The sequence below is a fragment of the Erinaceus europaeus genome, chromosome 7 (assembly GCF_950295315.1).
Source record: "Erinaceus europaeus chromosome 7, mEriEur2.1, whole genome shotgun sequence".
Lineage (NCBI taxonomy): Eukaryota > Metazoa > Chordata > Mammalia > Eulipotyphla > Erinaceidae > Erinaceus > Erinaceus europaeus.
The window spans coordinates 128,025,180-128,049,767 of record NC_080168.1 but is presented as its reverse complement, the minus strand read 5'-3'; the positions used below and the strand labels follow the sequence as shown (position 1 = coordinate 128,049,767).

The following is a 24,588-nucleotide window of genomic DNA, read 5'->3' as shown; positions in this document are numbered from 1 at the left end:
ACAGAGTATTATATCAGTGTATCACATTTGATGTCAGGTATTGAACTCAGAACCTCATGCTTGAGAGTCCAGTGCTTTAACACCATCTCCAGCGTCTAACTCCCTTTTTTTTAACACACTTTTTGTTCCACATCTCAGAATCAGTGTTTCCAATGCAGTTATGTGGAAATCTATTACTTAAGAGCTGCCTGGTGATTCTGATGATCAGTAATGCTTTTTAAAATATTTTATTTTATTTATTTTAATGAGTGACAGAAGAAGACAGATAGAGACCAGAAAACTACTCAGTTCTGGTTTATGGTGGTGTGGGGGATTGAACCAGTGGCCTCAAAGCCTCAGACGTGAGAGTCTTTTTGCATAACCATTATGCTGTGTCCCGAGCCCATCAATCATGCTTTTTAACGTAGCTGCACAAAAGTGGAGAAGTTAATGACTCCAGATGTAAAGTAGTGTAAATGATCCTGAGTCTTCCTCTTAGAAATGACCTCAGGACCAGAAGTCGGGCGGTAGCGCAGTGGGTTAAGCGCACGTGGCGCAAAGCACAAGGACCAGCCTATTACGATCCGGTTCCAGCCCCTGCTTCCCACCTGCGGGGGAGTCACTTCACAGGTGGTGAAGCAGGTCTGCAGGCGTCTATCTTTCTCTCCCCCTCTCTGTCTTCCCCTCCTCTCTCCATTTCTCTATGTCCTATCCAACAACGACGACATTAATAACTACAACAACAATGAAAAACAAGGGCAACAAAAAGGGAAAATAAACAAATATTTAAAAAAAAGGAATAATCTCAGGATTATAAAGAGCACAGTAAATATAAAGTCTGCCTCTAGTGATATTACAACAAAGTGAAAACTCCAACTCACAGTAGATGAATTAAGGCTGCCATTCACACATTGTGGTTTTTATTTGCATTTCCTTCATGGCTCAAAGACCTAGCTTATTTATTAGTGAGGGAAGGAGGAAGGGAAACAGAGAACCGAGTATCACACTGACACATGCGGTGCGTGCACGGGATAGAACTCAGGACCTCTGACCTCACTCTCAGGCAGAAGTTGAAAAACAAGATCAGAAACGAAAACACAAGTAGAACCTGAACTGGACTTGGAATTGGCGTATCACACCCAAGTAAAAGACTCTGGGGTGGGTGGGTGGGTGGCGAGAATACAGGTCCATGAAGGATGATAAATGACATAGTGGGGGTTGTATTGTTAAATGGGAAACTGGGGAATGTTATGTATGAACAAACTGTTGTATTTACTGTTGAATGTAAAACATTAATTCCCCAATAAAGAAATAAATTAAATTTAAAAACAAACAAACAAAAAAACTCAGGACCTCATGCCTGCAGGCCAGCTTTAAATTTTTTTTTTTATTATCTTTATTTACTGCATAGAAACAGATAGAATTGAGGGAAGAGGAAGAGAGAGTCAGAGAGTCAGAGAGACACCTGCAGCACTGCTTCACCATTTTGCAAAGCTTTCCCTCTGCAGGTGGGGACTGGGGCTTGAACCTGGGGTCCTTGCACATGGTAACGTGCGCTCAAACCGGTGCGCCACCATCTGGCCCCCAGGCCAGGTTTTTAAAATCACTGCACCACTTCTCAGTCAACTTTTACTTATTTATAACAGAGTTATTTGAGTAATAAAAGTCATTTTCTCATTGTTGATATAAAATCATGATTTGAAAATACTTTCTCCTGTTTTGTGACACACTTTTTATTTTCCTCATGGTGTCTTTTGAAACATGATTCTCTTTTTTCCAGATTCAGTCCTTCACACTACTATAAACCAGAGCTGAGCAGTTCTCTGAGCAGTACTCTGGTAAGAAAAAAGAAGAACAAAGAGATGAAACATGATTTTTTAGTTTATGAAGTTTATTAAAACTTTTTTGACTATTTTATTTACTTTAATGAGAAAAATGTAGAAAAGGATACAGAGAGATTCCAGAGGGAGAGATAGACCAGAGCATTGCTCAGCTCTGGCTTATGGTGGTGCTGTGAATTGAACCTGAGAGCTACTAGCCTCAGGCATGAAAGCTGTTTGCAAGGGCATAGTGCAGTGGGTTAAGCACACATGGCGCTAAGCACAAGGACTCACGGATCCCAGTTCGAGCCCCCGGCTCCCCACCTTCAGGGGAGTCGATTTACAAGCGGTGAAGGAGGTCTGCAGGTGTCTATCTTTCTGTCACCCCCTGCTCTCTCAATTTCTTTCCATCCTATTTGATAAAAATAAATAAATGGAAAAAATGGCCTTCAGGATCAGTGGATTCATTGTGCAGGTACCCAGCCCCAGTAGTAACCCTAGACAAAATAAATATAATAAAATATATATAAATAAATAAATTAAAAGGGGGGTTGGGTGTCGGTGGTAGCACAGCAGGTTAAGTGCCTGGTTCCAGCATCTGGCTCCCCACCTACAGGGGAGTCGGGAGTCACTTCACAGGCGGTGAAGCAGGTCTGCAGGTGTCTGTCTTTCTCTCCCCTTCTCTGTCTTCCCCTCCTCTCTCCATTTCTCTGTCCTGTCCAACAACAGCAACAGCAGTGACAACAACAATAATGACAACAAGGGCAACAAAATGGGGAAAATAGCCTCCTGGAGCAGTGGATTCGTAATGCAGACACGGAGCCCTGCAATAACCCTGGAGGCAAAAAAAAGCTATTTGCATAACTACTATGCTGTCTCCCCAGATCAGCTGTGGTTTATCTCTTTTTTCTTTTTTACAAGATATTTGTGGCTGGTGACAATTTTTTTTTAAGTATAATTTTTTTTTTTGCATTAAAAAAAATTTACTTACTCCCTTTTATTGCCCTTGTTGCTTTTTTGTTGTTGTTGTTGTTGTTGATGTTGTTGTTGTTGGATAGGACAGAGAGAAATGGAGAGAGGAGGGGGAGAGAAAGACAGACACCTGCAGACCTGCTTCACCGCCTGTGAAGCGACTCCCCTGCAGGTGGGGAGCTGGGGGCTCGAACTGGGATCCTTCCACTGGTCCTTGTGCTTTGTGCCACATGCACTTAACCCACTGCGCTCCCACCCGACTCCCAATACTTTTTTTTTTTTAAAGATATTTGTGAAGTTGTATCTAAAAATTAAAATTCTAGCCCAAGGTCACATAGATTTTAGTTCTTATTTTCCTTTAGAAAATACGAGCTAATTTTTTAGCTCTTTTTCCCCCCTCCAGAGCACTGCTCATTTCTGCCTTATGGTGGTTCAGGGGATTGAAAGTGGGACTATTTTCTTTTCTTTTTTTTTTTTTTTTTTTTTAAGATTTTATTTATTGCTTCATGAGAAATGATAGGAGAGAGAAAGAACCAGACATCACTCCTGGTACATGTGCTGCTGGGGTTTGAACTTAGGACCTCATGCTTGAGGGTCCCAATGCCTCATCCACTGTGCCACGTCCCGGACCACAAAAGTAGGACTATTTTCAGCTACCTTGATAACTGAAAATTTTACTGACCACAAATTGGAGTTTACTGCTGATTGTCAGCTTATTCCATTGATCCTCATGCCTGTCTTCATGCCAGTACCTGCTGCTTTACCTCCTAGTTGTTTTTAAATTTTTTAATTGTCTTTATTTGTTTATTGGATAGAGACAGCCAGAAGTTGAGAGGAAGGGGAGGGAGAGGAGAGGGAGAGACAGAGAGACACCTGCAGCCCTGCTTCATTCACCACTTGCAAAGCTTTCCCCCTGCAGGTGGGGTTGCCTCCAAGTTTTATGGTCTCTTTTGTAGAATAGAAGCATATACTTTGGGGCAGATGGTGGCATACGGTGTTGAACACACACATTACCATGCACAGGGAAGCAGGTTCAAGCCCCTGGTCTCCACCTTCAGGGCATGTGGAAATTCATGAGTGTTGAAGCAGGTCTGGAGGTGTCTCTCTTTTTCACTCCCCTCTCTATCCCCCTTCCCCTCTTCATTTCTGTCTTTAATGAATTAGTTAATTACAAAGACCCCAGTGCTGCCTCAGAATCATTGCCACCCTATCTCACTGACTCAGTACCACACCTAGGAACTAAGACATGTTTAAATCATTGGCTTTTTAACTTGAAAATACAGTGCTGTCACTTTCAAATGATAAGTATCTCCCCCACCATAGCTGTTCTGAGTTCAAGCATTTTTGCACTCTGCTATAATGGAAGTAGGCTACCTGCCTAGGATAATGTTTTTATTGTCTGAGAATCATGCTGTACAATTCTTGCTAACCCAGGGCCCTGCAGAAGAAAATGAAAGTACAGAGCAAAAGTTGAAAAAGAAGTATAGAAGGGAAGGGCCCAACAGCCCTGTGGAAAAAGAAGTAGAGAAGAATAGAAAAATAGCACAGCTGCCAAAAATGAAGTGCGCCCACTTGGCATCTTTCGTTAAGAGCTGGTGCTCATTCTCACTGGCTCTCCCAGTCAGGTGCTTCATCATCTGCTGTGTACCTTGGCTCCTTTGAGGCAACTGCTGAGCCTGCCTGCTGACCAGTTATGGGCCCTCACTCATTTCAAAATGGAGAGTGAGTGCAGTGGCCAGCGAGGTGAGCCAGGAGGGGCAGGCAGTGCAGGGCCTGTGGGCCTTGGGGCCCAAGTTCAACCTCTGTCACCACATGTGCCAGAGGGGTGCTCTGAACTGATATGTCTCTAAGTAAATAAATATTTCTCAAGTTTTCTTCCTTTTCTTTTTTATTTATTTATTCATGAGAAAGATAGGAGAGAGAGAGAGAGGGAGAGAGACAGAGAAAGAGAGGGAGAGAGAGAGAGAGAGAGAACCAGACATCACTCTGGTACATTGTGTTGCCGGGGATTGAACTCAGGACCTCATGGATGAAAATCCAATGCTTTATCCACTGCACCATCTCCCGGATGACTTCTTTTTCTCTTTTAGATAGAGACAGGCAGAGACTGAGATTACAGTACTAAAGTAAGTTCCTTTAATGTGGTGGGGGTTGGCCTCTGACCTGAGTCACGTGCATGGCAAAGCAGTGTACTACCTACCCAAGGGAACTACTTTGCCAGCTCAATAAGTACTTTATAAAAATATATATTTTTTCCCTCTTGTTGCCCTTGTTTTATTGTTGTAGTTATTGTTGTTGTTATTGATGTCATCGATGTTGGATAGGACAGAGAGAAATGGAGAGAGGAGGGGAAGACAGAGAGGGGGAGAGAAAGACAGACATCTGCAGACCTGCTTCACCACCTGTGAAGCGACTCTCTTGAAGGTGGGGAGCCGGGGGCTCGAACTGGGATCCTTGCCGGCCTTTGCACTTTGTGCCACATGCGCTTAACCTGCTGCGCTACTGCCTGACTCCCAGCTAATCTTAAATTACTTGTGTGCCACCCAAGAATGTATGTGATGTGTGTAGTGGTATTTTCCCCTTAAAATGTGATCTTCAGTTTGAACCATGGATGATCATGTTTCACCAAGGCCCTGGGGTCATCTGCCCTGAACAGATGAGGAGATGAAGATTAGCCGTTGCTCTCAGCTCTACCTGTATCACAGTATAATTGCACTTCCCCCTCCCATTTCTGCCCTTCGAGTTCTTATTACTGTTATTATTATTATTTACCACGGAGCACTGTTCAGCTCTGGCTTATAGTGGTGTTGGTGATTGAACCTTGGACTTTGTTTTTTATATACTTATTTGAGAGAGAGAGAGAGAGAGACCAGAGAGCATCACTGCAGTACATGCAGTGCTGGGGATCAGACTCAGGACCTCACTGCGAGTGAAGCATTCTAGCCACTGTGCCAGCTCTGGGGCCACAGGATGTTCTGTAGTATGGAATCTGTTGTCAGAAGTAACCTATTAGGGATAAAATTTACATTTTTGGGAGCCAGGTGGCAACGCAGCGGGTTAAGCGCACATGGCATAAAGCGCAGGGACCGGCATAAGGATCCAGGTTTGAGCCCCCGGCTCCCCACCTCCAGGGGAGTCCCTTAACAGGTGGTGAAGCAGGTCTGCAGGTGTCTGTCTTTCTCTCCCCCTCTCTGTCTTCCCCTCCTCTCTCCATTTCTCTCTGTCTTATCCAACAATGATGACAACAATAATAATAACTACAACAATAAAACAAGGGCAACAAAAGGGAAAATAAATAAATAAAATATAAAAAATATTTTTAAAAATTTACATTTTAACTTAAAAATTATCTTCACTGTCCTTTCATGTACTTATACTTTCTCAATGTACTCTTACCTGCAGGATGAAGATCCTGGGGTGAAAAGTAAAGTTCATCATATTGCCAAGGAGATCATGAGCTCCGAGAAAGTGTAGGTTCCTTGTTTATGATGCAGAAGAATGTTTGTCTCTCCAGCCTCTCATTTAAAACATTTTTCATTGCTGTTTTTTACAGGTTTGTGGATGTGTTAAAACTTTTGCATATTGTAAGTATCTGCTGATATTTCCTTGAAATTTAAAGCCATCCTCTTTTTCATCTTTCCCTGTTCTCGAAAGTTTTCACCATGTAGTGAATGTTTCCCAAAAGTTTTCATAATTAAGTGACGTGGGTGGCTGGGAGAGACCTCATGCGTAGGGCACCTGTGGTGTCACTCCACACCTCTTGCTGTCAGATGCAAAATAATGAGGTAGTTGGCTTGGGAGCAGTGAAGTCACACATGTGCAGGCCCTGGTGCCACACACACACACACGAATTACATGCAAGTTCTTTTTAACACACATTTTCTAATTTACACATATATGTAACTGTAGAACTTTTATAAAGTGTGCATTATATATGTATGTATATATAACATCCAGATTATTTTTAAAATATAGATACTTTATATCCACATCTTTAAATTTTTGGATTGTTTTTCTCCTTAACAGAGAGTTTAAAAAATGATAATGTTTTTTTCTTGGACATGTGGAGAAGATGTCTGCTATCACCAATATTTTCTTTTTTAAAAAATAATATTTATTATTATTTATTTATTCCCTTTTGTTGCCCTTGTTGTTTTATTGTTGTCATTATTGTTGGATAGGACAGAGAGAAATGGAGAGAGGAGGGGAAGACAGAGAGGGGGAGAAAAAGACAGACACCTGCAGACCTGCTTCACCGCCTGTGAAGCGACTCCCCTGCAGGTGGGGAGCCGGGGGCTCGCACCGGGATCCTTACGTGGGTCCTTGTGCTTTGTGCTTAACCCGCTGCGCTACAGCCCAACTCCCTCACCAGTATTTTCATGATCACTGTTCAGAATCATTTTCCATCTTTCTAAATAAGGTTCTAGAAAAACCCTTCAAATAAATATTTTTACAACTATTTAAAAAAAAATTTTTAGAGTGGGGGTAGATAGCATAATGGTTATGAAAAGAGACTCTCGGGGGCCGAGTGGTGGCACACCTGGTTGAGCTCACATGTTACAATGTGCAAGGACTCAGGTTCAAGTCCCTGGTCCCCACCTGCAGGGGAAAACTTGACAAGCGATGAAGTTGTACTGCAAGTGTCTCTCTGTCTCTCTTCCTCTCTATCCCCCTTCCCTCTCAATTTCTGGCTGTCTCTATACAATAAATAAATAAAGATAATAAAAAAATTAAAATGTTTAAAAAAAGAAAAGAGTGGTCCAGAAGGTAGCGCAGAAGATAAAGTGTTGGACTCTGAAGCATGAGAAAAGAGATTCTCATGCCTAAGGCCTCACCGTCTCAGGTTCAATCCCCTGTACCACCATGAACCAGAGCTGAGCAGTGCTCTGGTTAAAAAAAAAAAAAAAAAAAAGACAAAACTTAAAAAAATTAAAATTTTATGTTTATTAATGATAAAGATAAGAGAAGCAGGGCACTCTGACACTTGCATACCAGGAGTTGAACTCCAGACCTCACACTTGTAAGTTCAGTGCTTTAGTGATTATGCCACCTCTCAGGCTCCTTTCGCAACCGATTATTTTTAAGAAGATTTATTTGGTTATTTATTGACAACAGATAGAACCAGATCTTCACTTACTCCAACACTTGTGATGTTGGTTGGAACACACTCTGAACTTCATGCTTGAGAGTCTACCCTATCCACTACGCTACCTCCTGGGCTGCTGTAGAGCTGTTATTATTATTTTGTTTTTGTTTTGATTTTTTTTATGGAGACAGAGAGAAATTGAGAGAGAAGAGGGATAGGAAGAGAGAGAGCCCTGCAGGTGAGGAGCAAGGGCTTGCTCAACTAGCTGTACCATCACCAGGCCCCTAATTTTTAAAAGTTCTGTTTTCAACTTGAACAAACTTGTTAGAAAACAATTATGGTAAATATCTAACTACATTTTCATTTTTCTTTGTACGTGCATGTTTTTACAAGTTTCATTATGCATTCTAGTTAAAATGTCTTTAGTGCTTACTTTATTCCTATTATATTTTGGCAAGATATTAAGACTTAACAGAAGAAAAGGCGTATGGTAAAGGAAACAAACAAACAAGAAAAAGAAATTGCCGTGAGAACTTAGTGCCACTGCTAATATCATCTTAAACTTAATTGCTAAGAAATGATGTTTTCCCCAAAATAGACTCCCACTTAGGTTTCTACAAAGAGTATAATTATCTTCAGCTATCCTTTTAATAGGTACATATGAACATAAAAAGTAGGTTTCACTTAAGTGTGATTCATATTCACCAGATGATTTCTTTATGCTCTGTTCAACCTACAGTAGAAATGTGGAGGCTAATTCCTTGGTGAAAAAAAACCAACTCTAGTTTTGGAAACAAAAAACTATCTTAACATTAATAATTTGTTTTAATGCAGTGTGGGGGGAGCTATAACCATATATACATGAGCAAAACCAATGATTAGATTCCTACTACAACTTTATTCTTCCTCTCCTCACTCCTCATCCTCCCCCCCACACCCCTTTTTTTTTCTTTGCCTCTGGGGTTATCGCTGGGGGCTCGGTGCCTGCACTATAAATCCACTGCTCCTGGACGCCATCTTTTTTTCCGTTGTTGCTGCTGCTGTTGTTGGATAGGACAGAGAGAAATTGAGAGAGAGAAGACAGAGAGGGGGAGAGAAAGATAGACACCTGGAGACCTGCTTCACTGCTTGCTAAGTGACCCGACCCCCCCCCCTCCCCCGGCGGAGGGTAGATAGCATAATGGGTATGCAAACAGACTCTCATGCCTGAGGCTCCAAAGTCCCAGGTTCAATCCCCCGCGCCACCATAAGCCAGAGCTGAACAGTGCTCTGGTAAAAAAAAAAAAAAAGAAAAGAAAAGAAAAAAAGAAAGAAGCAGCTAAGTGGCCCCCCTGCCGGTGGGGAGTCGGGGGCTCAAACCAGGATCCTTAACTGAGTCCTTGTGCTTTGCCTTATATGTGTTTAACCTGGTGTGCTGCTGCCTGAACCCCCCTCCTTATTTTTAAAAAGGGGAATGGAGATAGTGAGCTACTGGAGACATGGAGAGGGGAGAGATGCCACAGTACCACTTCACCGGCCCAGCAGCTTCCTGGTGCCATTAAAGACCCTCCCCTGTTGTGTCAGGGCTTGAAGTCATGAAGGTTTTCATTGTACTAGCTAACAACTTCCTGGACCCACCAGTGTATGTTGAAAAAGAATTAAAAAAAATTTTTTTAACTTATTTATTAATGAGAATGATAGGAGGAGATAGAGAAAGAACCAGATATCATACTGGTACATGTGCTGCCGGGAACTGAACTCAGGACCTCACACTTGAGAGTCCAATGCTTTATCCACTGCGCCATCTCCCGGACCACTTCTTTAATTTTTTTTTTTTTTTTACTAGAGCACTGATCAGCTCTGGCTTATGATGATGTGGGGGATTAAACCCAAGACTTCAGAGCCTCAGGCATAAGTATCTGGTTGCATTACCATTATGCTATCTACCCCCACACTGAAAAAGTATTTTTCCATGAATTATTTCTCACATATATAAATTTTTCTGACTACATTAGTTTTCTGTTGTAATTCAGTTTGTTAAATTACATAGCAGGGGCTGGGGAAGTGGCATAATGGTTATGCACACAACTTTCATGCCTGAGGCCCTACCATAAATCAGAACTGAGTACTGCTCTGTTAAAAACAAACAAATAAATAAAATTATATGGCACAATATTAGGTCATTCAGACAAAATATTGAATTCCAAATGCATCATCATTTCAAATAAGTAACTGGAAGCTTAATAAATAAATGACTTCAAAATAAACTCCAAATATACACTACCAGTTTGCTCTGAACCTCTCTTTTGCATGAGCAATGCAGGATGGAAATAATAAAAACTAAACTGTTGTTTTCTTGCAAGACTTATCCTACATGTCTAGGATCAGCAAATTATTCATTTTTGACATATTTTCTGCTATACGTGTTTAAACAGAAATAGGACCCCTCAGAGGAATTCCCAAGCATCTGCGAATTAGTTGGTAGCTGTTTAAGAGGGTGGAAATGCTATGGAGTTAGAAAGACTGAATTTGAACGTGAGTGTGCTATTTCAGCAAATTTTACATGGCACATTTGTTGAAGACACTGCTGTAAACAATATAGGACCTCTGTATTCTTGCTGCTTGAAGGCTAGAGTAGCACTTCTCACGTCCTTGTTTCCAACCCAGCAGCCCAAGAGGTGGCACAGTGACTAAGGGCATTGGACCTAAAAGCATGACGATCCCCAGTATGACATGTGCTAGAGTAATGCTCTCCTGGTAAATTAACGTATCTCTTAAAAATAATAAAATCTGGCTGGGGAGATAGCATAATGGTTATACAAAAAGACTTTCATGCCTGAGGCACCAAAAATCCCAGATTCAATCCACTGTACCACCGTAAACCAGAGCTGAGCAGTGCTCTGGTAAAATAAACAAATAAAAATAACGATAGGGATGTTGGCACATCCTGTAGAGTGCACACAAGTTATCACGCATAGTGACCCAGGTTCAAGCCCCTAAGCCCCACCTAGAGAGGGGAACCTTCATGAACAGTGTGTCTCTTTCTCTCTGTCCTCTTTCTCTCTCTCTCTGTATCAGACCCTCTATCAGAATTCAAAATAATAAGAAAAATTTCCAATCCACAGTAGAAGAAATGTATTGTAAAATATTATACATATGTTGGACTGCACTGCACAACCCAAGTTCAAGCCCAGCCCCTATCATATTGAAGGGCATTTTGGTGCTGAGGTCTCTGCTTCTCTGTCTCTATCTGAAAAAAACAAAAGAAAACAAGAAATTATAATAAATATATCATGGTCATGTCAAATTAATATAAAGTTTTCAGAAACTACTAGCTTAAATTCTGTCTGTTTTTACCAACTGTATGGGTTTTAAAAAATTGTTTAACGGGAGTCGGGCTGTAGTGCAGCGGGTTAAGCACAGGTGGCGCTAAGCACAAGGACCCGCATAAGGATCCTAGTTCAAGCCCTGGCTCCCCACCTGCAGAGGTGTCGCTTCACAAGCGGTGAAACAGGTCTTGCAGGTGTCTATCTTTCTCTCCCTCTCTCTGTCTTCCCCCTCCCCTCTCCATTTCTCTCTGTCCTATCCAACAACAATGACAACAATAATAACTACAACAATAAAACAACAAGGGCAACAAAAGGGAATAAATAAATAAAAATAAATATACAAAAATATTTATTTAAAAAAAATTGTTTAACCTACTAGCTCTACTTTCATTTGGAACAGGAGGATGGACGTCTGTTCCTCAGGTTGAGAGGAGTCAGTGGGATGACATGTGAGGGAGCTCTGTGTTCAACACAGCATGGACAGGTTCTCACGCTCCCTTTTCATTACTTTTTTTTTCGTTTCTTTTTTTCTAAACCAGAGCATTGTTTAGTTCTGGTTTATGGTGGTGCAGAACCTGGGACTTTGAAGCCTCAGGCATGAGAGTCTGTTTGTATAACCATTATCCCCTCTGCCCCTTTTCATTACTTTATGTGTCATCTTTCCTGATAGTTCATCACTGAACAGAAATAGGTCATTCCATTATTAGCCAGCAGATTTCCTAGTGTCAAATCCTTTTTTTTTACCCTGTATTAAAATTTCATCTTAATGATTCAAGTTCTGATTCTGTTTAATATAAGTGAAGCAATTTCAAACTTTATGTTATTTGAGTAATAGAAAACACAGGGCATGTTCTTAGCTCTTTTTTTTTTTTAACAAATTATAAAGACTGTGAGGAAGGGCAATCAAACTCAAAGTATTCCTCATATTATCTCAGTTGTGATGATGCCTGGGCTTCCTCCAGTTTGTGTTTCTCAGAGTAAATCATCCTTAACCCACCTTGACTCCTACATTTTCAGAACCTCATAAACCTTTAATGTAAGAGTGAGAACAGATGATGTGTCAATCTTCATGTTAACATCCTGTCTAGTGTGTGCAAATATTAACTCAGCAGCTTCCAACTTTAGTTGCTATCTTAACCACAGGACATTAGCTGCATTGTGAATCATTAGAACATGGGGCTTGGGAGTCGAGCAGTAGCACAGCAGGTTAAGTGCACATGTCATGAAGCACAAGGACCGGCCAAGGGATCCCGGTTCGAACCCCGGCTCCCCACCTGCAGGGGAGTCACTTCACAGGCGGTGAAGCAGGTCTACAGGTGTCTGTCTTTCTTTCCCCCTCTGTCTTCCCCTCCTCTCTCCATTTCTCTCTGTTTTATCTAACAATGACATCAATATCAACAACAATAATAATTACAACAACAATAAAAATAAGGGCAACAAAAGGGGAAAATAAAAGAACGTGGCACTTCTCTGGATAATGTAGATGAAGCCAACAGTCTCACATCCCTTCATTCTAATGCCCCCCATACTTTTAAAACTTATATCGGTACTTTTACAAAAGAAAAAACCACAGAAGAAATATGGATAGTTTAATCCTGAGCACTAATGCTACTTGATTTCAACTAAATGAGTTAACTTTAGTGTTAGATAATAGACTATGACTGTTTTAAAATGAGTTAGTAACAGACTTTAGATAATCCAATGGATGCTGGATACTTTTTGGATATCAACCAGGTATCCATGTGGCTTAGGAGAAAGCTGTTGTTTCCTCTAGATATGATATCCTAGGCAGATTTTTCCATACCAGAATTTTTTTTTTCCCTCCAGAGTTATCACTGGGGCTCAGTACCTGAACTATGAATCCACTACTCCTGGAGGCTATTTTTCCCTTTTTGTTGCCCTTGTTTTTGTTGTTGTGGTGGTGGTTATAGCTGTTGTTGGATAGGACAGAGAGAAATAGAGAGAGGAGGGGAAAACAGAGGGAGAGAGAAAGACAGACACCTGCAGACCTGCTTCACCACTTGTGAAGCAACCCACTTGTAGGTGGGGAGCTGGGGGCTCAAACAGGGGTCCTTAAACTGGCCCTTGCAGTTTGCGCCATATGTGCTGAACCCACCGTGCTACCGCCCAGTTCCCTCCATACCAGATATGCTAATGCTCTAGCATTACTGGGCCTTCTGTGATGACTAATATATTCATTATCTGTACTGTCCATCATGGTAACCAAACTTAAAATTTAGTAATCTGGGGGCTCCGTGGTGGCATGCCCAGAAGGATGCACATCGTGCTATACTCAAGGACCTGTATTCAAGTCCTCTCGTCTCCACCTGCAGAGGGAAAACTTAACAAGCAGTGCTACAGGTGTGTCTTTTCCTACCGCCCCCTTCCTCTTTCCCTGTCTTCTTTTCTCTGTCTCTATTAAGAGAGAGGCAGGATGTTCACCAGGAGTTCATGGACTTTGAATCGGATTCCCAAGGCTCCAGTACGCGGATGGCCCCTCTCTCATGCGTTACTCGCTAACTCAGAGCAGAGATGTCTAAATATCAGTCTTTTCCTTTGCTGAGTGGTATAGAGGTGTCAAGACCAGAAAACTTAAGATTAATTTTTCATTCCCCTCCTTACCCTCTCATCCTCAGCCAAAGCCATCAGAAAATCTTTTTATTTTATTTTATTTTGTTTTTTCCAGAGCAGCATTGCTCAACTCTGGCTTGTAGTGGTGCTGGGAACTGAACCTGGGACCTTACAACATGAGGCATGAAAGTTGTTTGCATAATTATTATACTGTCTCCACCAGCCTAGTTCATATTTTTATTTATTTATTTATTTTGGCCTCCAGGGTTATCGCTGGGGCTCGGTGCCTGCACTACGAATCCACTGCTCCTGGAGGCCATTTTTTTTCCATTTCTGTTGCCATTGCTGTTGTTGTTGGATAGGACAGAGAGAAATAGAGAGAGGAGGGGAAGACAGAGGGGGAAAGATAGACACCTGCAAACCTGCTTCAACACTTGTGAAGCGACCGCCCTGCAGGTGGGGAGCCGGCGGCTCGAAGCAGGATCTTTACGCCGGTCCTTGGGACTCACGCCATGTGCGTTTAACCCACTGTGCTGCCGCCCGGTCCCGTATTTTTATGTTTTATTCAGGCACCGCTACCAACCTTTTACCTGACACCTTCCTCTTTCCATTCTTTTTTTAAATTCTTTTTTTAAACTTTATTTATGATTGGATAGAGACAGAGAAATTGAGGGGAAGGAAAAGGAGAGAGGGAGAGAGACAGAGAGACACCTGCAGCCCTGCTTCACCACTCTGTGAAGCTTTCCCCCTGCAGGTGGGGACCGGGAGCTTGAACCCGGGTCCTTGTGCGCTGTAGTTCGTGTGCTTAGCCAGGTGCGCCACCACTTGGCCCCCTCTTTCCATTCTTACCCAATTTTCCTGTATGTTCCTTAAATTTTTTTTCCTTATAAAAATATAAAAATTAATTTCATAAAATATTTACTGTAGGGCAGGGGATGTAGCACACGGATTATGCAAAAGATTTTGCATGCCTGAGGCTCCAAAGGTCCCAAGTCCAGTCCCCCTGTATCACCATAAACCAGAACTGAACAGTGCTCTAGGAAAAAATTTATATAAACAGTTTAAATATATTTATATTAATATGTAATATATCATATACATTTATATTTCCTTATAAATTTATTATGTTCTATCACTCTCCTGCTCAAACCCCAATAAGTGATTCTTTTCCCCCTTTTGTTGCCCTTGTTATTTTTTGTCATCATTATTGCTCTTGTTGTTGGATAGGACAGAGAGAAATGGAGAGAGGAGGGGAAGACAGAGAGGGGGAGAGAAAGACAGACACCTGCAGACCTGATTCACCGCCTGTGAAGGTGAACTCCCTGCAGGTGGGGAGCTGAGGGCTCGAACCAGGATCCTCACGCCGACCCTTTCGCTTCGTACTATGTGCGCTTAACCCACTGCACCACCGCCCGGCTTCCCCGATAAGTGATTCTTCTATTAAGAATGAAGTCCGGGAGTCTTTTTAATTAATTACTTTATTTATTTATTCCCTTTTGTTGCCCTTGTTGTTTTATTGTTGTAGTTATTATTGTTGGTGTTGATGTTATTGTTGTTGGATAGGACAGAGAAAAAAGGAGAGAGGAGGGGAAGGCAGAGGGGTCGAGAAAGAGACACCTGCAGACCTGCTTCACTGCTTGTGAAGCGACTCCCCTGCAGGTGGGGAGCCGGGGGCTTAAACCGGGATCCTTACACCTGTCCTTGTACTTTGCGCCACCTGCGGCGCCACCTGCGCTTAACCTGCTGCGCTACCACCCGACTCCCCATAGTATATTTCTTTATCCTTTCTGTCTCTGCTCAAATATATCCTCCTCAGAAAAGTCTTCTTTTACTCTTTAACTTTCCCCTATTTGCATTCATTTTGGCAGGTAATAAAATTTATGTTTTTGTTTGTTTACTTGTTGACTTTTTGATCTACTAAAGTGAAAACCTGGTGGGATCAGAGTTCATATATCTTTAATCAGATTAAATGATAGAAATTTCTGTTATCTTATTTGCTCATAAGAGTGGTTTATCAAGCATGGCTCTAATTGTTCTTTATAGATGTCCAACCACCATGATTTGTTTTTATAGGGTTTTTTGTTGTTGTTCTTTGCTTTGTTTTTTTATTTTCCCTTTTGTTGACCTTGTTATTTTTTTTATTGTTGTAATAATTATTGTTATTGTTATTGATGTCATTGTTGTTCGATAGGACAGATAGAAATGGAGAGAGGAAGGGAAGATAGAGAGGGGAAGAGAAAGACACCTGCAGACCTGCTTCACCGCCCGTGAAGCAACTGCCCTACAGGTGGGGAGCCAGGGGGCTCGAACCGGGATCCTTACAACGATCCTTGCGCTTTGTGTCATGTGTGCTTAACCTGCCGAGCTACTGCCGGGCTCCCTGTTTTTGTAGGTTTATCTTGTTGATTTCACATGAGATAGGATAAGAGGTAGGAGGGAGAGACAGGCACCAGACCACCATTCTGGTACATGTGATATAGGGGATCAAACCAGGAGCCCAAGGCATTCAGGCCCAGTGCTCTGCCGCTGAGGTTTTTCCCTGTCTGCCCAACTAGTATGACTTTAAAATATATATACACAGGGGCTGGGCCGTGGCTCATCTGAGAGTTAAGGATGCATGTTACCATGCTTCAGGACCCAGGTTCCAGCCCCTCCAAGAAGGTTAACTAACAGTAGTAATGACCTACTACTAAATGACAAAGCCAGACTTTGAAGTCTTATGATTAGAGCTCATTCAGATAGTGATTAAAAATTGATACTGGGTCGTTGAAATAGTTCCTTTGGACAGTTTCGTGGGCTGTGATCTCTTTGATTATCTCTTTCCTTTCCTACCTCTCCGTCTCAATAAATGTTAAGTAAATAAATTGTGACTATATGGGCAGGAGTAGATAGCATAATGGTTATGCAAACTGACTCTGATGCCTGAGGCTCCAAAGTCCCAGGTTCAATCCCCCGCACCACCATAAGCCAGAGTTGAGCAGTGCTCTGGTAATTTAAAAAAAAAAAAAGTTACACTATAATTGTAACTGTAAATTGCACATCAGCTACTTGATTATATTAGCTTATTTTCATAATTCTTCCGTTTGACCTAAAAAGTCAGGGAAAATCTATTTTTTCATTTTCTAAAAATGAGAATAAAGCATGTTGTAACTCGCTTGGGCTGTATTGTGATGATCATTTGTTAAGTTTATTAGTTGATCTCGAAAGGAGATAAAGAGTTGGTTTCAGTTACATTTTATACAGTTTTTCACTGATGATTTGCATGGCAATAATCGGGTCTGAGAAAATAGAAAAAGAACAGTAATTTCATTGGTGAAGTATTTTCATTTTGAAACCAAGTCACATTGTAATCTGAGATTCCCCCACTTTCACTTCTTTGTTTTTGCATATTTATCACAACCCTTGACCTTAGCAGCCGCTTTGCTTTTCCTTAGAGTGAACTGTGCTCAGTGCCCTTTATGAAGGTAGGAGCCCTGCAGAGCTCCCTGCCTGCCCATATGTCCACATGATCTTTGTAATCCTCTGTCATCATACTGGTTAAGTAATGCCCTAAGGTCAGGTCACACAGTCAGGACAGCTGGTAATTAAGGCACTTATTTCTCTTTGGCCCTGGAGACGAAAATAATGAACGAGGCCATCTGCTTCCTACTGCCTTGCCTCAGATATTCATATTCAATTGTAGTGCATTGATTTCTGTTAAAGTCATGCCCAATTAATCACTGCTGGTAAGGCTCAGCGGAATTAAGTGAGTGCCTTAGTTTTGAAAGGGATTTGGTTCCTACTTGTTGATTTTTATTTTCTTTCATTTTATTTACTGGATAGAGATAGCCAGAAATTGAGAGGGAAGGGGATGATAGGGAGGGAGAGACAGAGAGACACCTTGCAGTCCTGCTTCACACTTGCAAATCTTTCCCCCTGCAGGTGGGGACTGGGGGCTTGAACCTGGGTCCTTATGCACTGTAACATGTGCACTCAACCAGGTGCGCCACCACCCGGCCCCTCTTACTTGTTGATTCTTCTGGGAATTATTTTTTAAATTATGTTTATATATTTCTTGGAGGTGGGGGGAGAGAGAGAAACCCACCAACGGGGCATCATTCTAACATATGTGGCACCAGAGGTCAAACTCCAAAACTGTGCTCTCAAGTTTAGTGCTGTAGCCACTGTGCCATCTCCCAGGGAGCAGTCTTCTGGGAATTATTAAGAATATTATATTCTGGGTCCAGGCAGTGGTGCACCTGGTTAAGCACACACATTACAGTGCTCAAGGTCCTAGGCTCAAGCCTCTGGTCCCCACCTGTAAGGGGGAAACTTCACAAGTGGTGAGGAAGGACTGCAGGAGTCTTTTTTATTTTATTTTTTTAATATTTACTTATTTATTTATTCCCTTTTGTTGCCCTTGTTGTTTTATTGTTGTTGTTGTTCGATAGGACAGAGAGAAATGGAGAGAGGAGGGGAAGACAGAGAGGGGGAGAGGAAGACAGACACCTGCAGACCTGCTTCACCGCCTGTGAAGCGACTCCCCTGCAGGTGGGAAGCTGGGTCTTGAACCAGGATCCTCACACCAGTCCTTGGGCTTTGGGCCACCAGCGCTTAACCGGCTGCACTACCGCCTGACTCCCATTTTATTTATTTATTTTAATATTTATTCTCTTTTGTTGCCCTTGTTGTTTTATTGTTGTAGTTATTGTTGTTATTAATGTTGTTGTTGTTGGATAGAACAGAGAGAAATGGAGAGAGGAGAGGAAGACAGAGAGGGAAAGAGAAAGACAGACACCTGCAGACCTGCTTCACCGCCTGTGAAGCAACTCCCCTGCAGGTGGGGAGCCAGGGGCTCGAACCGGGATCCTTATGCTGGTCCTTGCGCTTTGTGCCACCTGCGCTTAACCTGCTGCACTATCGCCACACTCCCTGCAGGAGTCTTTCTATCTCCCCCATCCCTCTGAATTTCTCTGCCTCTATCTAATAATAAAATACATAAAAATATTTAAGAAAACATTTAAACAAAAAAATTATTATATGCTTTATAATGCATAACCCCATTCTCTCCTCACCCCACCCCCCAATAGAGGCAGAGAAGTTGAGAGGGAAGAGGAGCATGGAAAAGGAGAGAGAGAGACCTGAAGCACTGTTTCACAATTTATGAAGCTTTTTCCCTGCAGGTGAGGTCCTGGGTCCTTGTGCACTGTAATATGTGCATTCAACCAGGTGAGCCACCACCATGGTAGCCCATTCTATTTCTAAAAAGAATGCAACAAACTAGCATTTAGTTGTTGTTACTGGTCATTGAATTGCAGATGATTTTGTTTCACATACAAAATTTTGGGTGTGATGGGTGTATTTTGACAGCAAAATAGTTCACTTGGCTAGTTTGCTGTTTTGCCATATGCACTCAGCCCAGGTTTGAACCAGGCCCAGACCACAATGAAGGAAGTTTCCGTGCCATGGTCTCTTTCATTCCCTCTCCCCTCTCTCTGGATTTTTGCCTCTATCTTAAACATTTTTATTCATTTACGTCAAGTATATAGATATGGAGAGAGACCAGAGCACTCAGATCTGGCTCTGATATATGCTGGTGTTCACGATTGAACCTTGACCTTCTGAGCCTCCGGCATGAAAACCTCATGCTGCTGCTGACTCCTCCGCTGCTGGGAAAGCTGAATAAACTCTAGTCCCCTTGCACTCTCTAGTTCCTCCTCTGCCCTTTTATTTTTCTTTCTTTCTTTTTTTAAATTTATTTTTATAAGATTTGTTTGTTTGGGGGCCAGGTGGTGGCACAGCTGGTTAAGTTCATGTATTACACATTGCACAGCGACCCAGGTTCAAGCTCCTAGTCCCCACCTGCAGGAGGAACCTTCACAAGCAGTGAAGTGGTGCTACAGATGTTTCTCTGTCTCTTTCTCCCTTGCTAGCTCCCCTCCCTCTCAGCTTGTTTCTTTTCTATCAAATAGTAAAGTTCAGTAATAATAATAAATAGTGGGAGTCGGACAGTAGCGCAGCGGGTTAAGCGCATGTGGCGTGAAGTACAAGGACCAGCATAAGGATCCCGGTTTGAGCCCCCGGCTCCCCACCTGCAGGGGAGTCCCTTCACAGGCGGTGAAGCAGGTCTGCAGGTGTCTGTCTTTCTCTCCCTCTCTCTGACTTCCCCTCCTCTCTCCATTTCTCTCTGTCCTATCCAACAACGACAACATCAATAACAACAACAATAATAACTACAACAACAGTAAAAAAGGTCAACAAAAGGGAAAATAAGGGGGTTGGGCGGTGGTGCAGTGGGTTAAGCGCACATGGCGCAAAGTGCAAGGACCTGCGTAAGGATCCCGGTTCAAGCCCCCAGCTCCTCATCTGCAGGCGGTGAAGCAGGCCTGAAGGTGTCTGTCTTTCTCTCTCCATCTCTGTCTTCCCCTCCTCTCTCCATTTCTCTCTGTCCTATTCAACAACAACAATAATAACCACAACAAGGCTACAACAACAAGGGCAACAAAAGGGGGGAAATGGCCTCCAGGAGCGGTGGATTCATGGTGCAGGCACCGAGCCCCAGCAATAACCTTGGAGGCAAAAAAAAAGGGAAAATAAATAATAATAAATAGTAAAAATATCCTTAAAAAAAAAAAAAGATTTGTTTCTTTGTTGATGACAGAGACAGAACCAGGACATCACTCTGTCACGTGCCATGCTGGGAATCAATCTCCAGGCCTCATGCCCTTAGGGCCAACACTTTAGTCACTGTGTCAACTCATGGGCCACATCTCAAGCCTTTTAGTTACCCCACTTTTCTAGTTTTCTGGTGTGAAATGTGTACTCTGAAGCTAGGTTTTGAAGTGCCAGTCCTGTGGGCTTACATCTTCCCTGTTTCAGTCAAAGAGAGGTTGGGGAATTTGGGTTCTGCTCTAAAATAGCTTTGCCTCTGGCTCCTAAGTCTCATCACACTTTCCCAAATTATCCTGGCTGTGAGCCCTTAAGAAAAAAAGAAAAACAAACAAACAAACAAAAAAACCCAGACTTATGTCGTAATCACCCTTTTCATTTAAAAGAAAAGAAGATGTTTTCCCCTTCCACTGGCACCAGTTTTAGAAATGGTGGAGGTTCAGGGAGATCCCAGAAGGTGGAGGTTGAGTGGATAGCCACCGTGTGAATTAGTCACATGTGCGCTGGACTCAGTGTTTCAGAATATTCTCCCAGAGGCTGAGTAAGGTGCAGCCTGGGCTGCCCTGTGTGGTCTTCGCTGTGAGTTCTGGCAGGCTGGGGAAGGGAGGTGCCCTTTCCTTCTTTCAGAAAAGATGCTGTGAAGTGATAGATAGCCTTTCTAGTGCTTCCTAAAAGTGTGTCCCTCTCTGGCCCTTAGGAGAAACTTGTCATAGGTAAATGAATAGGAACTCTTCCAATTTCTATAATCTTTGTTTAAATGTTCTTTTTTTTTTTTTGGTCCCATTTATTTATTTATTTATTTATTTTTTACCAGAGCATTTCTCAGCTCTGATTTATAGTCATGCCAGGGATTGAACCTGGGACCAAAGCCAGGTTGAAACATGTAAGTTTTTGAATAATCACTGTGTCGTCTTTTGCATGAAAATCTTTTGTTGGACTTAGGAATAAGCTTTGGATTGTTAAGAATGAGGCCCCTAGTTCAATCCACAGCATCACATATGCCAGAATGATACTCTGGCGCTCTCTCTCTCACACACACACACACATTAATAAATTAATAAGGCTCTAGTAGGGGAAATATTATTTATTAATTAATTTTTTTCAGCAGAGCGCTGCTCAGCTCTGGCTTCTGGTGAAGGAGGGGGTTGAACCTGGGACTTTGAAGCCTCAGGCATGAGAGTCTCTTTGAATAGCCACTATGCTCTCTCCCTCCCTCTATCTCCTCATCCTCTCTCAGTTTCTCTCTGTCCTGTCTAATAAAAACTAGAAAGAAAGAGGGAAAAATGGCCCCCAGGAGTGGTGGATTCATAGTGCTGACACTGAGCCTCAGTGATAACCCTGTGGCAGGGGAAAACTAGAGCTGCTTGCAGTGACCTTGTTTTGGCTTGGCCTGGCCACTCAAGGGGGGCTGGTGAATACTTAGCTAACTTTCTTACCCTCTTTCTTTCATATTGAAATAAGGAGTGGAAGCACAGCCCTGGAGCCTCCCCCAGGACTGTGGCACTCTTTGAAAAGTAAAGTTTTCAGGTTCAATCCCCAGCACCACCACAAGCCAGAATTGAGTAGTGCTCTGCTCTTGGTCTCTCTCACTCTTTCTTTCTGATCTTTCTCTCTGTCTCTCATTAAAAGAAAGTCTGCAAACGCAACAGGGCTTAGAGGTAGCCATCTCACTGGTCAGCTCAATATGGATTTGACTGGTCTCTGTTGAATGTGCCTTAAGTAAACACTTTTCCTTTTGGGCAATGATGGCAGACGTGTGGAACGCAGAGTCTGGCAAAAGCTGCATCAGACAGGGTCTTAGAGCTCCTTAGCAGCATGTGTCGAAAGTCACTGTCGTGACTTAGGAAATGCCTTCCAACTGGAAAAGAAAAATTAGCCTGCTGCCAAAACACAAACACATCTATCACTTCTTCCAGAAGAAAGGACTAAGCGAGGAGCTCTGGCTTCTAAATTAATTGCCAAATTAATTCTTTTTAAAAAAATATTTATTATTGATTCCCTTTTGTTGCCCTTGTTGTTCTATTGTTGTAGTTATGATTGATGTCGTCGTTGTTGGATAGGACAGAGAGAAATGGAGAGAGGGAGGGGAAGACAGAGAGAAGGAGAGAAAGACAGACACCTGCAGACCTGCTTCACCGCCTGTGAAGCGACTCCCCTGCAGGTGGGGAGCTGGGGGCTCGAACCAGGATCCTTAGGCCGGTCCTTGCGCTTTGCGCCACCTGTGCTTAACCCGCTGCGCCACTGCCCGACTCCCTCTACATTAGTTCTAATTGTTAAACTGGTAAGAGAAAAACACAGTGGAAGATGTTTAGCTGTTGTGATTTGAATGCAATTCCAGCCAAGGAAAGCGTTCCTCCTGATAGGCTTCTTCATTCTAGAGCTGCCCCCAAGGAAAACCCAATGCTTTTCTTAAGTGTTAAGTTTTCTTCTTAGTTCATGCAAGTGTTGATCGAAACAAGCTGTTGGCGAGTGGAATTTGGCCAATACCCATTTGGGTTTTGGAGATGTTTTGTGTGGCTTGCTGGATCGGAATTTATACAAGTTATGAGCTCTTGTATTACAGTGATTGTTGGAATTACAGTAACAGTAATTATTTAGTTACTCATGTAAGCAAAGTTCATTTGAACTAATGTGACTGTTGGATCAATTTAGTCAGCCCCCGGAACTGAGGCATCATTAGCTTTTGTGGAGCATGAGAGGCTTGACTAAAATAGCCATACCTTCCAGAAAGTTCTTGGGGGCCGGGTGGTGGTGCACCAACTAACTGCACATGGTACTATGCTGAAGGAGCTGTGCGAGGACCTGGGTTCAAGGCCCCGGCTCCCCACCTGCAGCAGGGACGCTTCAGGAGTGGTAAAGCAGGTCTGCAGGTGTCTGTCTTTCTCTCCATCTCTATATCCCCCTCCTCTCTCAATTTCTTTTACTTATCCAATAAAATGGAAAAAATGGCCTCCAGGAGCAGTGCATTCTCTGTGCTGGCACCAAGCCCCAGCGATAACTCTGGAGGCAAGGGAAAAGAAAGAAAGAAAGAAAGAAAGAAAGAAAGAAAGGGAGAGAGGAAGAGAGAGAGAAAGAAAAGGATTTTTTTTTCCTTTATTGGATAGAAACAGCCAGAAATCAAGAGGGAAGGGGAAGATAGGGTTATGGTTAATGTGTGTATGGGAGACTAATGTTGAAGGGGTTTGAGGAACAATCAGTATCCCTTGCTGTTTATTTGCTTTCAGTGAATTCCTGAGGGAAAAAACAGTTGTAAATAAAAGTAAAGGTTGATAAAGGCTAGCAAATTATGAGTTTTGCCCAGCCTTTACAAAAAATTTTCGGAGTTTTAATTAAGCTTGCTGTTCCTTGTTGAAGCTTTGGGTCTTTGGAACAGTCTGCACTATTGTTTTGCTTATATCTTGAGGCCCACCCTCTGCAGATAGTGAAATCTACATTCATACTCATCTTGGCCTTACCGTTTCTCGCCCTACCCTTTCCTGGGGAATGCCCCTAGGGGCTGTTGGATAGAGGGAAGAATCATTACAGGCCCAGAGCTGCAGTGTCTTGCGGAGGGCCTGAGAGAGAGCGCTCTTGGCAAGTGTGCTGCTTTGCCATGTGTGGCCTCCACTGTGCTGAAGAAGCTTCGGTGCTATGGTCTCTTTCATTCTTTTCTTTCTTTGCCTTTTTGGTCTCTGCCTATAAATAAATAAATAAATAAATGGAAAAAAGAGAGATCCTGGAGTAGTGAAGTCCTAAAGACGACAACAAAAGCCAAACCCAACCCAGATATCCAGAGACTGTGGAGGTGACTTCGTGTGAACTTGGTTGCATTTCGCACTAAGACCAAACGAAAACAGGTCATCACAGATGGCAGAACAGTGCTCCGGTCTCTGTCTCGTCTCTCATAAAATTTAGGGAAAAGCTTCATCAGCCAGGAGTTGTGCAGTGGATACAGTGTAGAACTTAAAGACCGATAGGTGGGCTGGGCTGGGAGGGGGCGCAGTGGATATAGCATTTCCCGAGTTCAGGCCCCAAAGCACATATGCCAGAGTGGGATCTGGTTCTTTTTCTCTCCTATCTTTCATTAATAAATAAATAAAATTTATCAAAAATAACAATAGGTTCTGAGTTCCGTCTCCAACATGGCATGTGCCAAAGAGATTCTGTGCTTTCTCTATTCCTTCTCTATCTCTTTTAATAATAAATCTTTAAAGAGTTAAAAACA

At 42.5% G+C, this 24,588-nt stretch overlaps 1 protein-coding gene across 2 annotated transcripts in view; it reads left to right on the top strand.

The window, feature by feature from the left end:
* The window catches only part of FGD6 (FYVE, RhoGEF and PH domain containing 6), a 156,277-nt gene that overhangs the window by 70,412 nt on the left and 61,277 nt on the right, over positions 1-24,588 (top strand). For both annotated transcript variants that reach the window (XM_060195548.1, XM_060195547.1), the window contains exons 5-6: positions 6,174-6,241; positions 6,325-6,355. In XM_060195548.1, coding sequence (XP_060051531.1) covers positions 6,174-6,241; positions 6,325-6,355 — 99 coding nt within the window. The remainder of the gene's footprint in view (positions 1-6,173; positions 6,242-6,324; positions 6,356-24,588) is intronic.